Below are 18239 nucleotides of genomic sequence, written 5' to 3' on the forward strand. Positions count from 1 at the left end.
AATACTCAAGAATATCTTATGAAAGTTATAAGTTGCACTATATGCTCAAACGTTATGGGAAATTAAACGAGTAACTGAGTATTAGTAAACAGAATCGAGTAATATGCAAAAGGCAGTGGAACAGGAAAAAAATATGGAGAGAGAATATAATAGAAGTTAACACTATATCTCTACATGTATTTAGACACACCGTCAATTGAAATAATTATAATCTTATTTGTTTGTCTTTGACACATCTTATATGAGAATAATGAAGACTAGCATTGTCTGATTCTATCGTACAGAGAGTATCTAAAAAGCTAAAATGCACAGACAGTAACTTAGGAAGGGTTATCGCTACTATTATCACTTTCAAAACTTTTTCCGAAATTCAGTGAAGTAACCGTACTTTTCGTACTACCAACACCCTTCAGAATGCTAGTTATGATTTCACCGTTGAAATATCGTTAATAGGCTTTGATAACCGTACAGAAGAGTTGCATATACCCTATCAGGGAAATTGTAAGCTGTAAAAATGGGCAATATCGACTTGTAGGTACTGAGGGTTCTCCAAAATGCGACATTCTCCATCCCCAGAATTTGATAATAGGGAATTGGCTTTAGAAGCGGTTTACCTAATTGCTCTTTTTAGTTAAGTTCTATTTACCACGAATCGTCTTCCAAAATGCTTTGAGAGATTCATAACATTGGTACCCCTAGAAACTAAGGTTGTTACTCAGTGAACCTAACCCGTTTCATTTGTATTATCCCAAAATAAAAAATAATCACAGCTCCAACCGAGGTTAACTAACTGTACATCATGCCATAACTCTGAACTTTGCTTTTGAGTTTCTTGAAAAACCTTGAATAATTGCTCCTATTCATCTCGAATGCGGCGATTCCTTCAACTTAGATGCTGGGGAACGGGGACCACAAAAATCACTTACGGACCAATAAACTAGCTATAGGAAAACATCTAGAAAATATACAGAAAATCAATCTTGATGATTGATAATAGTCTCCAGGCTCTAAGTTATTTATTCTCCCTAAGAGATGAGTTGTTGCAAAATCAAAGTCACATGAAAAGACACAGAACATGGTATTCTTATCTAGTGTACACAGACCCTAATAATTTTACTAGATTAAATACAAATGAAGATTTGAAAAACGTTCAAAGTGTTTTCCACTGAAATGCGTAGTTGTAATTCCATTAATTATCATTGTGTTTATTGGTGTTGCAAGTAATTAATCACCATATTTGAGAATACCATTATGTACTCTGGTGTTCCATCTATTTACATCGATTATTAGTTGTCTGAAGGCAATCACATGATTGCTCATTTGAAATAAAGATGTAAAAAGTGTAACATTTCCTGAACGGTCGAGTCATGGAGCTGATACATCGGTATCGTTCAGTAGTTTTAAAAAAACGCCCCTTGGCGCCGACAGCTCTAAATTTGCAGCTCCGGATGTGGTTTACGTTGAGTCCAGTGATTCGACATTTCTCCATTGAAGCGCGCGGTCCATCAGAGTGACCAGCATGGGTATGAACAATACTTGTTCCTACCATTGATATTTAGACAACTGTAGTCAATTAAACTTCCAAATTACCTCTATGGTTAAAGACCGGAAATAGACTATTTGGTCACAACCTATACATATAATCAAATATAGATCTTCTAAACGATATAGATAGACAAGAAATTTTTAGACAGTGACGTTTCTGTTCGGTGATCTACTGGTATAATCAGTTGTCAGACTGTAGATATTTCGTATAATCAATACGTTAAAGATAAATAACCGATACCAGTTTTGAAGAAATCTAGTGTACAACATGCAGAAAATTAACTAGACTTATAACTGTTAACGTTTCAATCCGGTCAACTTGACAAGAAAGTAAAGGGAGCCATAAAAATATTGTCCAGATCTATTACTGCTGGCTGAATTATTTTTAAGTGAAGAGACATTTGTTGTTCAATCTAATTCATTTTCCACCTAGTTATTTACAATAAAGATATATAGAACCCATTAACCATGAATAGAATCAAGTCAAATCATACTAGCTAAAAATTAAAATCCACCCCTTAGGGTCTACTTAGACAAAAAATAGTACCGATGACATTTAAAAGTATCTTTCCCTTGAACCTATTTTATTCCAAAGTGATATTCATACGTAAAGAAGTGCACATATACGTATACAAAAGAATCAATTTGAATCTCGAAATTAAAATTAGATGAAGACAGATTATAAATATTCATTTTCTTCATAACTTGGAAGAATAGTTTGATGAGTGCAAAAGTTATTACATAATTCCATTGTCCAATTACATATCTACTCGTAACATTCAATCAAAGGTATACACTGTTTGATTTTGTTTATTCATTTGATGAAATAAAACACAAAATAATCTTATCAAAAACCTAAAGAGCTAAAGTTTAAACATTTACAACCTATAAATTTTATATAATGTAAACTGTTTTATGGCTTTAATCAGATATAAAATCAAGTTCATAATGACAAATAACAACTAATAATAATAAACTTGTAAAACATGTTGAATTGAAAATAAAACCAGGCTTTCAAATAAATTCTAACGAAAATGAGATACGATGAAAACGTTTAATGTACATTATGAGATTCATGGAGGCCATGTAGATGATATAGTTTCAGGATTCGATAAACTTGAAGATTGTGGTAATGATCGACGACTTAAACGTACAATCCAATCTAAGATTCTCATTTGGATACGTATTATCTGAGCATTTGTTGTTCGAAGAAATGCTGGGACACCTATACGTTCTAAAGTTAGCTGTTGTTCAACAACACGTCCATCTAATGAATCCAATATTCTTAATGATAGATTACGTAAAGCATCAGTTTGATTTTTCAATAAACGCTAAATAAAACAATTTTAAAAAAGTATTTTCTACATTTCCAATTAGTATTTAAACACTTACTGACTAGGGAGATAAAAATAATTCATGTATATTAAATGAAACCAGTTAGTCAGTTAAAAGACTGTGGAAGGATCCTTCATATATATATATATATATATATATATATATATATATATATATATATATATATATATATATATATATATATATATATATAACCTTACATGTACCTTATACGTTGTCTATTTGCAAACACAAAGATGATTCATAGTTAAACAGTTGAAGCGGGTCCTTTACGGCCTCTTCTATCTGTACCCCCCTATTAGCTTTCTATATTCATTGCTTTCTTATTGTTAGTCTGTGGTCAATGTTCATGTTTAAAATATATAAGACATTTCTCACTCAACTTTTGTTTCTAAGGTGTATTACAGTGATCGGTCGAGAGAGTAGATCATCGTCATTAGACAGGAGTCAACGCGCGGCTTTAAAAGTACACATTTCTAAGATTTGAAAAAAACTCTTGAAAATGAAGTACAGATTTTTCAAATCAATAGATAGCATGAAACAACAACAAACATCTAAAAACACAATGTAGAAAAGAATAAATAAAATGGAGTAATTTACGTGCATTTCTTGTTCATGTTCTTTTTGTAACACCGGTAGATGATGTGGTCGAGATGCATTCATAGACATTTCTTCTTTATGTTTTCGTCTTAAAGCAGATCGACAAGCTAATGTTGAATGCAAAAAGAAGCTATTAATTTTTAAACAAGCACAAATTATACAACGATAAAAAATGTTCATTTTTAGTTAAGCCAACTATAAAAAATAAATTATCAAAATGAAATGACTATTGATCTCATTTGGCAATTTTCGAATAAGAGTATACACAAGAAGAGGGGGAAGAGATAGAAGAGAAATTAACAAGATTGGAAATAGGAAAATGCAAATCACATTGTGAAAGATTGTAAAAAAGGTAAAGTATTACGTCCTCTACTTGATTACAGCAGAGTACGATATACAACTAACTTCATCAAACGTGTAGAACCCACCGGTCGCAAATCAGAAGACGAAAAAAACAGGGGGGACTATTGGGCAAGAGTCAAAAATGTACATAAAAACAGGGGTATTTAGATTTTTTAGTATTGGCTATAACATCATTATAATTCAGTCAATCCGCAAGGAGGCAATTTATGTTATCGTTCAACCGTAGAACGCCACGTTGATATTCTAGGGGGTTCTACCAGGTTCTGGCTGGATGGAATCTCTCCAGCTCCTTTAAAGGCTTTAGAAGTCTCCTCGTGATTCTCGAAGCCGTCCCAACACAAACAACTTTCTAACTGATTGACCAATGAAGAGATGAATGTAATGTTTATCTAATCCTTTAATGCTGATTAGAATCTAATGGCCAACTAATGATGTGGTCACTAATCTGAATAACTCAACATTATATGCACTATATTGAGGTTTTAATTGTTCGGAAATAGTAGACAGAAAACAATGGGACTAACTTTTTTATTAGTTAACATTAGTTAAAAAGGTGTACTTGGAATCTTCAAGGGACTGGTGCTTCTGTTGGATTCGAATGGGGATTACCCAGTCTGAGACATTTACACTGAGCTACTAATCTCCTATTGTACTGATATATTTACAATTTACTAATCACTGAGCGTTGAAATATGTCATGTTTGTTTAGCCCTTTTTATGATAATTTAATCCCATTGATTAAGTTGTAATATGTTGAGAAACATTACCAAGTATCTATGATCATTTAAACATAGGCTGTCCCCACTTTTGAAAAGGAACTCAAAACCAAACATATCTAAACAAACCAAGAACGATAATATTCACAATCAGCAAAGCTGAAAACTGACATTTGTGTTCAACACGTGTCTTTGATTAACATTCAACTAATTTAGTAGCAAAAACAGAAATAACGTTAAGAAATAGACTTTCATCTTTCGAGAATCCACGATTACGATTCAACGATTTCAATTCAATTTTCTATTTTACCTTTCAATATTCTGAAGATTTCTTTTCGTACAATAGAGTAACAACATTTTGGGACAATGATTCCAAGTGGGATTTACACATTATAACTATAATCGTAAGCATATCACACTTAGCTACTTTGATAATCCAACAGTCATGGCATTTCAAGGATTTCAGTAAACAAGCTAGAAAACTTTTTTTATATACAGTATACAGACATAGACTTAGTTAATTCATATATCAATGAGAATGAAAATTATGTCATAGACATTTGAAAAACACAGTTAAATGAAAGCATTGAAATTATAGAATGATTGATCGAAACGATAAAAACTGACCAGATTGTTCAGCACGTAAATCAATCAATTGTTTATGCAATATTTGTTCTTCTACACGTTGACTACTGACTAACTCAGAAACCGTTGGAAATATTTTACCCTCTGCTAATATATGCGCTAATTGTGTGATCATATCTTCCGAAATTCCTGTTTGAATATCACTAGAGGGTGACAAAAGAACGAGGATGGGAATTTCAGGAAAAACATTGATTTAGTTATCACATGGTAAGACATAGCATCCAAGAGTAGAATGAATCGTGAACTGGGCATTCAGTTACATTGTTATTGAATGAATATTACAGAATAATAAACGATATTCCAGCCTGGAACTTATTAGCTGAAAATCAGTCCTCATAAATAAAGTGTTGAAAATAAAGATTAACAATATTGTCCATTTCAGGATAACTTTATTTCATGCAACAAACGAAAACGCCACTGAGGAGTCCCGTCTGGGACAAAACAGCTGTCCGTGCTTTCAGGCTTCTAACAGTTGTCTACCTTAGGTCAGTTCGCGATTCCGATAAAAGAAAACAATAGAAGACTCACACATTGACTTGTGTTTTGAACTTTAAACCACTGTTGAGCTATAGTCGGTGGAATAAGTCAGAATGTGAAAACTGATTGTAATGGCTAATATATTTTAAACATTGTCAGACAATAATTGATAATCTTAATGAATATTATAAATCTCTGATAACAATAGTTAACTGGAATACCGTAATACCAAAACAAATCATTCCCAGTTCCGATGCACATTTTAGTCGTGCCGTGATCTTTCTAAGATTTGCTCGCATGTTTGAGAACTGCGTTGTTTATCGACTGAGTAAGCTACGTTGAATTAGTTCGTCGAAAGTATGGAGTGTGGAAAATTCGTCAGCGATGTAATTTGTTGCATAAGTTTTGTCGTCGGGCTCATCACTTTTAGGTGGCACGGTATCTGACTCTAATTGGGTCGTAAGAATGATTGTTATCCAAATATAAATGCTGTCAACCCTCGTATAAAATTATCGACTTAAATCTCGTTAATGAATAACGGAACAAAATAAGCCAAATACGAGAATAAGGTTTGAATACGTATATTCCATACAATCGTTGATATGAACAATCAGAGAGACAAAGTGAAGCAAGCGAAACGAATTAGAGAAGGCATGTTAGCCAACTCGATTTAACCAAGCGTGAATCGATATTGATAGTCGAATAAAAATAGGTTATAAACACATAATGAGTAGGGTAAGTAATTAACACACATACGATCGTATAAAAAACGGTCAGGATTTATAAGCGAATAAGTGATAGGGTAAAAATGTGGCTTGAGAAGAATGAATAGATTGGTCTGTCCAGAGGCTAGAACAACTTATCTGGGCTTGACTTAGTACCAGCCCCTACAATATCTTACACAAAAAGGAACAAAAATAGAGAAAAACCATACTCTATCGCAAGTGTATAGTACTGATGAATCCAGGACATGATGAAATTAATCAGGTATTATTTTATACTTTAATTTTTATTTAAAATTGTATTAACTTTTGTAACAACTGAAATTCCAAAGGGTTTTTGTTCATAAAACTAAAGAGTGGACACCAGAAAATGAAACTTACAAAGGAGCTTGTTGAACAAAATTACGTAATTCATTCAAATAATAATAAATTTTTTGCTGAAAATATTCTCTATCAACATGATTATCGCTTAAATCAGTGTTAGTATGAGTTAAATAATTCGAATTTGATACATCTGATGAATAATATGGTGATGATGACGACGATGATGCTGGTTGAAAACTCATTATGATATGACAATATATTTAGACTCCTAGATAAACAAAAATGAAGAAACAATAATACAAGAAAACAGATTAAAGATTTGAAAACCCTATTCTATGTAGTAATTAAAACAAATAGAAGTGTGTCTTATATTGAATGATAAGGTACCTATGAATTCAATTCGACAGACTAATATAATGTGGCGAATAAACAGCTTAGTGGTTTAAGCGTTTAACTTACAAACAACCGAAGGTTTAAACCCAGTTTTATTCATTTTAGTTTGTGGTAGTAAAGTAGTGTAACTAGTCTTTATACAAATAGCTTTGTAAAATATCGAATACATAAACACCTTTACATGGCAGATAGGTTACAGTTCGAAAAAAAAAAGAATAATCTTGTTGAACGTGTTGTGTTTTCTGCGTTAAATGCTTTAGTCTAGCTCATAGTTAACAATACCTTCAGCGGACTCATTCATCATCTGGTCGTTTTCTTGAACATAAACAGTACGCTCTGTCCCCAATAATTGAATGGTAAACAATGAATTTCCGCTTTAATATTAAGGGACTTTAGACAAAAAAATCTGAATGTCAAGAATCCAAAAGAAGGAAATGCAATAAAATGCTGCGCTAACCAGTTTAGTTTAACTTAATGTAACCGAGTAATCAAATTTAGGTTCGTTTACTTCTAATTTAACTAGGTTTTTAGTTTTGTTTGAAAGGTAGCGAGCGATACTACTCAGATGCCTACAACGATGTAAGACACCTGATGCTTCTAGTTGCTTGAACCTTATATATATATATATATATATATATATATATATACCTACATCCTGAAGTTGATTTTTACTCTGAGACTCAATTGTAGTCCCAACATCAATGGGAAAATCCAAACAATCGATAGAAATGAATTTAAATTCACCTCATTGTATAAACCAGTGGCTATCTGGACTCAGTAGCTAAGTGGATAACAAGACAACATTTGGAGTGGACGGTACTTGTTTCGAATCTCAGACTGAACATCTACTCTAGGATGCAGATACATCCCAGCTGACGAGTCTCAAATAAGATGAGACGAGTATCCTGCATTCCAATACTAACCATCATTAATTTCTGTTTATAAAACTTTTATGGTTTAGAGTAATGAAATACAATTGTGAAAATTCCTGAAGTAATTTATTCTACTCAAACTTAATCTAGTCAACAATTTAATATTATTGTATAATATGTATTGATACAATTCGGAAATAAATAAATAAACATATAACTCTTGTCAACAGCATTATGTAAATTTATGTAAAATAAGGTAAGTGACGTTAATAAAACAACCAGAGTATCAACTATATACACGAAGTGATATGCATTAATTAATTATTTCATCAGTATTTATCTAAATTAAAAGAAATCTATACTAACTATTCAAGAATATAATAATCTTATTATTAATCCCAGCTAATCAATTACAAAGATGGAATAATCTATGAAAATTTAACTTTCTGAGTTTTGTTCTCTAAGCTAAGAGAATAAAACTTCATCAAAATCATTTACATGAGCTACAAATCTTCACCATCTCCAATGAGAATAGTATTCAAGTTACTAGTGATGTATTACAAGTTCATTAACAACAATCGATCTATCTATCTATCAACTCAAAATGTATGTATCTAACTTATACAGAGAATCTGTATAGTATTCAATTATACTAGTTAAGCTATTACACTAAACTCTAGATTTTAGCCAGAATTAATTGACTTTAATGTTTATTTATATTTTTAAAACTAATAAATGTATTACTAAAGTAGTAAGAATAATAACAAATATGGTAGAATGATATAGATTCATCTATTTCTGCTTCTTTATAACATATAAAGAAATGTAATAATGATTTAAAACGAATATTATACTACTGAAAATCAATGAAATCATAGTAATAAACATGAAACAATCCTTTTATGGTTAAATGTTGTAATGATTAAATATTTATATTTTTATCATTTCTAGGAAAATGAAAATTGATGTCAGAGGTTACGTAATAACAACTATATTAAGAAAAGGAATGAAAATTTAAGTTACTAGGATAGTGTATACGAGGTTGACACAATTGTATCTTTCTAAATGTACAAGTTCGATTTAAAAGGGATACAATTCTAAATCTTGTACTATTCTAGTGAGATTAATTTTCAATACTTAATTGGATAATTTTTCTTTGCTTCATTTCTCAGTACTTTTTTTTACGATTTATTCACTTCACTCTGCTAATCCATCCATTTGCATAGTTGTAAAAATACATAAATTCCGATATTCATTTTCATTTTCAAGAAACTTTTCTTCTTATGTACAACACTGAAATACAAAGACATAACGAAATATTGGTTGCTTAATGCAACTCTCTGACTAAAAACATAGTCAAATTGGTAAGATTACACATGGTCAAAAGTGTTTGCAAGTTGACTAGACAACTTAGAACCCGCGTACTCCTTACTAATAGTTCACATTGAAAAAATAAATCACAAATAACTGTTTTCTATTTAAAAATTTTTTCAAAACACTTGTCATTTCGAAGATAAATAAACATTATTCTAGATTACCACTATCTCCAAAACATTTGCACATAATTACCAGAGTGAAATTGTCTATATAGAAATATCTTTCATGAATTGCTTTTTAATCATATATAACCTAATACAATTGAACGATAGAACATATTTAGTGTACGCTACTTATGTTGACAGACAAATCAGAAGTGAATGGCAGCAGGATGTTTAGGAAATCGAAGAGAAGAGAACGGGAACAGAGAGTAGTTGTAATATCAATGAAGGAATAAAGAAGTTTGAGACAATTGGTGGAGGGTTTGCAAATGAAGTAATTGATGAGTGGTTTTCACAGTTTACGAAAGAGCTCTGTAATTTTGTGTTAAACAATAAATTCGTTATCCCCATCCAAGTTCTCTTTCATTACACATACACTAACAGGTACATAAACCAAGACATAATTGAACAATACTAATGGTATATAAAAAATTCAAAAATAAAACCAACACCAGTAAACTGGTGAAAAAACGAGAATATTGGAAAACTATTTCATTTAATTACATTGTAAATTGTCAATCAGTATTATCATCAAATAAATAAGTCTATGGAAAAAAAGGTTGAAACTGAAAAGTTTCCAACTGCTTTCTCTATAATGCACTCAAGAATATACCTAAAACTAAGATGTCGAGGATGATCCAGGTATGAATCAACCAGGAAGCATTAGTTGGTTTAAAATTAAAGGTATGTTATGCTAGGCAGGTGTCAATTAGTACACAACCTAAGTTCAGGATTTTCAGCTGACTACCTCCCACTTCTTAAAATCAAAACATAATGTATGCGATGTCAAATCACCTTAACTGGTGGTCAGTCAATCGATAGAATTCGACTAGACCTAAAAGTGACTGAATAAACATGACTCAGTGAGTCGATCGATGTTTAAAACTTATTAGGTAAAGAATAATTTTTGGAAGTTGATGCTTAAAGCTAGAAGTAACTGGTGTTTTCTTATTTTAGGATAGTGAGGTTACTTCACAGGTTGATATTAGATGGTACTTTACTGATCGAGACTTTAAAAAGTGCTGACAGAAAACAGTCGATATTTTCTCTTTGAAGTATACCACAAGACATTCACATTGATTGCTTTGAATTCAACAAAAAACTATTTTGCTTATTACTAAATATGTACATTTATGAAACTATATACTAGTTAGTCGCTTCATTTTGAAACATAGGATCGAATACAAAACCAAAGTTGTACACTACCCTGATACAAAACTCAATAACTACAAGCTAATAGTATATTTGTCTGGAAAAAATCTCACATATTAATCAAATTATGTGTGTCAACATAATTAAATCAATTTTTTCGATAAGCATTTGCAACTCTAGATGGTCAACTGTATTTCTATCTTTGTTCCTTGTTGTTTACTTCGTGCTTTCAAATATCGTCTTGTCATTCAGCCATAATTGTATTAAACAATCATTTAGAATTTTTTTGTCTTTTATCTGATATGATGTAGAAAAAACATGCACTTAGTTATGCTGAAATTGAATAAGTCAAAGCAATTCGATTGTCATGAATAAGTTATCGGTTTAGTTTATTAACGATAACTTTTACCTAAGGATCAATACAAAATTGAGTATTAATGAATCAGGACTACAACAGAAATTAAGTTGTGAAGACATTCAGATCAACTAAGAGTGATTTACACCGACAAGCTTCAAGTTCCGTAGCCAAATCGATAACTTAAAATCATGGAGTTGAATCTGTGTACGACCGGTGCAGACTGTTAAAAAATTTTAAACCAAGAAAAGGCATTTATCGAGCCTTCTCTACAGTTTTCCAAGGTCCCTCAATTAATGTTATTTCATGATATATTCTGACTTTAACTAGAATAAAATTCATCAATCGCTTATTGAAAAAATTATTTCGCAAGAAATTAAAAATAATTTTCAGTCACAAATAGACTTTCATTTATCCGTCGTGGATTATACTCTAAATGAACATGTAGTTAGTGATTGATTTAAGAAGTATACAACTTCTGACATTTGTAAAGTAAATAAACCTCAAAACTAAGATTCAATGCTTTAATAAAGAATAGAGAAAATAAAATAAGATGGAAACTTTTGACATATTCAGTTAAAGATTGTAGAATTATCAATAAGATGAGACAGTAATCTCGAAATTCTACTGCTAACCACCATAACCAATACCGAGTTATCTGTTCAGAGTTGATAAATATGAAAAATAGAAAATCCTTATACTCGATATCTGTTAAATAGGAAGTTGTCCACCGTAAGTCTGTAGCCTAACATGTATAGATAATTAACCGTCTAATATTTAAAGAAATAATTGGGGAAATAAAAAAAAACATTAAAAAAATAAGGAAAGAATATTCAGTTGAGTCCAATAGACAATCATGTATACATCCTGTATTTCAGTGACACCCAGTTCCAAACACAATTTATAACTTCATTCAAAGTAAATGCTAGTAATTCAAATGGATTGGGGAATCCGTAAATGATTAATAGATTACTCATGAACAATATTGAATTTTGTATATTTTTCTTCCCCAATCACTGGTCAAACTAAAATATACATCATCATTGGATGCACGAATAATTACCGATTGAGCATTTACTGAAATCCCTCTTCAACTGTAGAAACAAGACTTTGCACATGCTTCAAAATACTGTATGATTAATGTTAAGAATTATAAATTATAGGAATCTCTAATTCTTGGGTAAAGCATATTCGACATTAGTACCAATCTGTATTGTTTTTATATCTAGTTTCAAGAAGATAGAAATATAATTTACAATTCTTATTTAGATTTTAAAAAAACATTATACATTGTGTCATTACACATAAGACTTGTTTTGTTTAGAATACACTAATAAATATACTCAATTAAAATCTTTATAATAAACATTCTCTTTTGCACTAATCATTATCATTATTGATTTAGAATAAAAGATAGATGTTTGGGACTAATACTCCTATTTAGTTCACTATAACGCACTGATTGCATTGCTATAGAGATTATACTATTTCAATGTATTGAGATGTGTACTAGATATTGTTCAGAATAAAAACTAGTAACAATAATGCTATCATTCTTATTACATCCCTCAAATAAGTAACATGAATATTCTAAAATTAAATGAAACTTATCTTTTTCGAATTTAAACAAAATTATACGCTTTATCCATTAGCCTATACTTGTTTATTTCTCTTTATTAATAATACGACTACTTCCTCAACAAATCTGTTGTTTTGTTTTGATGTATCACATTCTCTATAAGTGTTTAGTTGTACTGAATGCTTATGTGATTAATAAAATTTATAATCACAGCTAGTGCTAAGTATAATTATTCCATGTATTTTCTTGGTCAACAACAGTACTGTTTACAATTATCTAGAGATCAGTCTTATAAAAAGCTTTAGGAAGAAAGACATTGTAATAAACGGATCTTGAAGATACGTACAAGTTAGTCACTGCCGTATTTTTAGTATTATAAAATCTATAAAACTTGATTAGATCGACTGTATTTTCAATTTTCAATATTACTATTGCAACAAAATTTTACCGGGTCGGAAAAATTCATTTTTACTCAAGAATACTATACAATGATCTGAAACTTATTTTTAGGAAGCAGGCTGTTCATGTGGATATATTGTACAGTTATTCTTTAAAACCGTTATGTATACTGCATTATCTATAAATCAGAACAAAAAAATGCCATGTGGTTGAAGGTAATCGACAGGAAATCCTGGGGACTGTTGCAACTGCGAGCTTCAGGTGACCGATGCGCCTTGTACGATTACCCAGCGTCCCAGTCTGAGACATTTTCACTCAGATATTTGGATCACGGCTGATCTCCTAATGGACTACAATATTTAGAATTGATCAATCACTTAAAAGTGCCTGGTTTCATGCTTGTATATTCCTTTATTGCTAATCAAATTCTATCGATCAGGTTGCAATTTAGTATTTCATCCTCTGAGGTAGACAGCTTAACTAAACCATCGAACAAAACAACATTGTCCACCTGAGCTATTAAATGTACCCACCATGCCAAATCGTAACCCGGTAATCGGACTGAGTGAATCAACACTGCAGGTGCCTGAATGTACCAGTATCACAGTGCTTATATTGAAACTACGACCCGAACCCATTGTATTTAGTCCCGAACACAAACCCGTTGTCCACTAAGAAACTGAGTCTCACTCAGCATGAACATTGGTACTGGGATCCAAATACATTCCAGTTGATGAGTCTAAAATGGGACGAATGTGTGTCCTACATTTTAATGCCTGTCGCTATGTGGACTTGTATAAAAAGTTTTGTAAATCATAATACTGAACCTATCCGCTCAGGGTGCATATATATCAACACAAACTGATTATTTTCATAACTTAATATTAGCAGATGGAAAATACGAGCCGTTTACAAATAAAAACAGGTATTATGGTACTTGTCAAGAATAAAACAAACAGATAATTTGGTGATGAATTATATTTCTCAGTGAATTCATTTATACTACAAATTTTATATGCAGATATTAGACAGTTGACTTAACTACTAGTTCAATACATTCACATTTATTATTGACTAGAACATTAAAAATGATACGTAGTTTATGAACCCTGAATGTCACTTAGTGGTTGGCGAATAAATCACTCCATTCTACAATTTTATTTTATTCATTGCGTCAACAAAAGCAGTCCTGTTCCGTTGTATTAAGTAGGAGACAGACAAATGTGATTCACAGTTATAGAGATCAGTAATTAACTCAAGTCACAACCTTAACAAACCAGTCATGTTTCAAGTTATTACAGTAATAAAAAAATACTTTTACCGCAGCTGAACGTCTACATGATAAGATTTTTTTTTAATAAAAATGAAGGCGTAGCGCTTAGAAAGTTAGGACATTATTTTAGCAGAAAAAACGCATCAGCCACTGGACCGGACCGAGTATATGGATACACATTTATAAGCCACTGTGAAACATTACAAATAGTGAGAGATTGTAAATGATATCATCTATGATTGCTCATACATTTTTTTTATTTGTATCGATTGTTTGAATTTTCACATTGATGTTGATATTTCCAATTGATCAGTCTCTTTTTTAGAATATGTGGATTCTGTGCAGATTGCCTCGACGAGCGTCACGTTTTACTTAAGACTCGTCAACGCGATGTGCCTGCATACCGGAGTTAATGTTTACTCTGGGACTCGAAGCTAGCACATCGAATCTGGGATGCACGTACAGCCTGCTGACGAGTCTCAAATGGAACAAAATGCATACCTTGGATTTCATTGCTAGCCACCATCCACCACTGATTACGATCATACATAACGTTGTTGATATGTTCAAGTTTTCATTGTTTTTTTGTAGGTAAAAAAGTTCATACTAGTACTATTTTATTTTCTGAAAATGATAACTTACATGGTGTTGAGTCGATTAATGATGACCACTTTTTTCAGAGTTCAACATTCACTGTATTTTTATTTTCTGTAGGATAGTGTAAAAGCTAGAATTCAGATGACCATGGATTACACATTAAGATAACAGGTAGCTCTAATAAAACATCTCTCTGTCGATATTATGAATATGATAAAAGGATTATGCAATATATTTAATTTGATAATAAAAGTAAGTATGAATCAACTTTTGTCTAGTTTTCTTAGAGAATAGGTTTACGTCAATCATAGTTTACTATATTATAATTATTTAGTTTAGTGTTATAATAGTCTCAACTTGTCAATAAAAATCAAAAAGGGAGTATTTGTTATTCTTGGTGAACATTTCACAATACTGTTGCTGAGTCAATGTCATTGAGAATTAAAAAGAAAAAGAAACTTAAGAATATTTCAGAAGGACATTAAATTTGAGTGACAATTCTTTGGAGGTCCGAAATATTGATTTCATAAAAATAAAATCATTTAGTCATAACACATATTGGATGTTTAGATTGGTTTGTAATCCACGTTGTTGAATGCTATTTAATAAGTTGTATAAAAAACTTTTCAAGCAGTAAGAGCATATACTTTCAATCAAAGACTATAGAAAGATAATCCTCAGAAAACACCGTGGTTATTGATAATCAGTGATCTTTGAAATTACCTTTCTCATTGGCGAATGAGCAATCATAACACGAAACGATCAAATTTATATATACGCAAGATTTTTCACCATACACAAACTCAAAGATATGAACAGAATTTTGTGTTTCGTTTTTTTAAAGAAGTTGGACTTTATAAAATAAGTATTTAGTCAATTTAATAAGTGAGAAACAACGAAATACATAAACGACTGATTTTCTGGTTAAAAAAAACTTGATGGCAGAAGCATTTGAACTACCTTAGAAACCCTCGATTATATGAAATATGAGTTACAATTTCATCGCACTCTGATAAAGAATTATCTTCCTATTTAAATCACTATTCCTACATACAAATCTCAGTTTATCAACCAAAACAATGTCAAATAGCCTAATAAATAGATAATATACCGCACAGTGATTTGTAGCTCAGGTGGACGGTTTTGGTGGAGTTTCATACTCTGAGCTGAGTGACTTAATTGTGAAGTTTCCATTATTCTTCTAAACAATACGTTCAGCACAAGCCTTAGGTAAAAGTGAGCTGTCTACATTTCTCTAAAGATGACTAGTAGCTTGTTCTGTCGACCTTGATATTAGCTGGTAGTTGTTGACCTTTGTCTTGCTATTGTCCGTCAACGAAAATAAGGTCAAGAATCGGGTCAAAAGAGATATTTAAAATAAACAATTAGGTGATGACGAAACAAGAGTTAGCAACCAGTTAAGATCAACAGAGCAAGCTGTTAGTCATAAGCGAAATTCGAATAGCACACTTCTATTTGAAGTTTGTGAAGAACAATGGGAACCTCACCATTAAACCACTCAGTTGAGAAAACGAAACCTTCTGCAAAATAATATATCACATGGCCTAACTTAATCTAGAAAGGACTTACTTTGGTTACTTAAACTTAGCAGTTACATCAAATCTAGCTTAGTTGTTACTATTAGACTTTTTCCTAAAAGTCCACAAATATTTCATAAATATAAAGTGTCAACTATAGACTTAGAACATATCACTCATCGCTTAAACATATGTTAACTGGTGATCTAATTAGTTTTTGCTCAAAACTATACGCTAAAAGGTTTGATGATAATGATATGATTAATAAAACTCACGAGGGAAAATGTTTATAAAAAATTTTTGTACAACCACTCTTCCTCCCTACCTTGATCATCAAAATAATCGATACTGAAGTGATTTACAAACTTATTACGACCTCCTTTGTCAACGTTCTCATCGTTTATATTTTTATATAGCGTTATCTTTATTCTTGCATAACCGATATCATTATTATTCAACTTTGTATCAAATGCATAGCAATTATTGGTAATCTATCGATGCTGCAATACCGTATGTTCTAATTCATTTATTAATCAATGTCTTTGAGTATTAAAGTTATCCTAACCATTTACACTATTTATTTATTGCTATTTAATCAGCACTACTTTTAAAAATACTTAAGAATTTGTAATATTGCTACATAATATGCTATCTTTCGATTAGTGCTGACTTCATTATCATTAATGTAGAATCTTAATGATGACAAATGTATTAAAAAAATAATCTTTTGCCGTTCTATTCACTTTTCTCTAAATAAGGATTTGTGCTTCAGTGATTTAACAGCTAAGAAGCATGTTTAATTATTATTAATGTACTTTTGAGTCACGTTAATAGATGTAGATTTCCTTGGTTGAGGTTCGTGCGATTATCATAACAAAGGGTTCGAGAACGCTGGGTGACATGGTTCATAATCCTTTGCAGTCGTAGAGGTGCATCCATTCCTAGTCTTGCTCTAGAACCTGAGTCCCGAAATCTCTCTAAAACTCTTTCATTGGCTACTGCTGATATTGTTACTAATTCTGTTGCTCTAGGATTTGTCTTGAAATAATTTTACCTCGATGTGCACATGTTTTATGGCAAATTGAATCAATCTACATATGTGTCAAGTCCTACGTTGCTTATGATGATGACTACTATCCTGATAATACTGACAATAAACGTGTGTAAACGGCGTGGACTATCAATTTCAACTGTTGTGTTGCAGATATAAGACAGGTTAGATATGCTTAAGTCTCGATAATAAAGCATAAAATAAAAGTGTAGCTCAAGGATTAGTACATGGAGCTGTACGATCATAAAAATTAAGATTCAATATTTATGAGGTGCTTATAAAAAACTAACAGTTGTAGCTGAATGACCTTAATTATTAAGGGCTAAGATATAACAAGAGAAAAAGCAAACAATGAACTGATATACTTAGATTTTAAATATGTATGTAAAACAGTAGTAAAGTGTACCAGTAAATATAATTCATAGTATAATTAGATTTCAAATAGGCTATATGAAAAAATTTCCAGTAAATGAATTGTAAAATAGAAAACATCTGTCATAGTATTACGTTGCTTTAACCAAGTATAATCAGTAATAGTTTTTGCTCTCTTCATAAAAATTCTACTTTTTACTGTTGTGATAAATTTTAGAAATTACTTTTCAACGACCAATAGCTAGTTTATATATATATATATATATATATATATATATATATATATATATATATATATATATATGTTTAGTTAGAAAAAGATGACTTATCCTATGTAGATTGTATTGAAAGCGAAAAATTATCTAACTTAGA

At 31.2% G+C, this 18239-nt stretch overlaps 1 protein-coding gene across 1 annotated transcript; it reads right to left on the bottom strand.

Annotated features, from left to right (window-relative positions):
* Window positions 1-2618: 2618 nt before the first annotated feature.
* On the bottom strand, window positions 2619-7017 carry DGCR6 (the record flags this gene model as incomplete). The annotated part of the gene is made up of 4 exons (XM_012939304.3): window positions 6806-7017; window positions 5208-5368; window positions 3502-3608; window positions 2619-2876 (listed from the first exon to the last, which is right to left on the bottom strand). Exons 1-4 carry the CDS (start codon window positions 6988-6990, stop codon window positions 2619-2621), a joined length of 711 nt encoding a protein of 236 aa, XP_012794758.1. The 5' UTR covers window positions 6991-7017.
* Between the last annotated feature and the right edge of the window lie 11222 nt (window positions 7018-18239).

This window comes from Schistosoma haematobium, chromosome 6 (genome assembly GCF_000699445.3).
Source record: "Schistosoma haematobium chromosome 6, whole genome shotgun sequence".
NCBI lineage: Eukaryota > Metazoa > Platyhelminthes > Trematoda > Strigeidida > Schistosomatidae > Schistosoma > Schistosoma haematobium.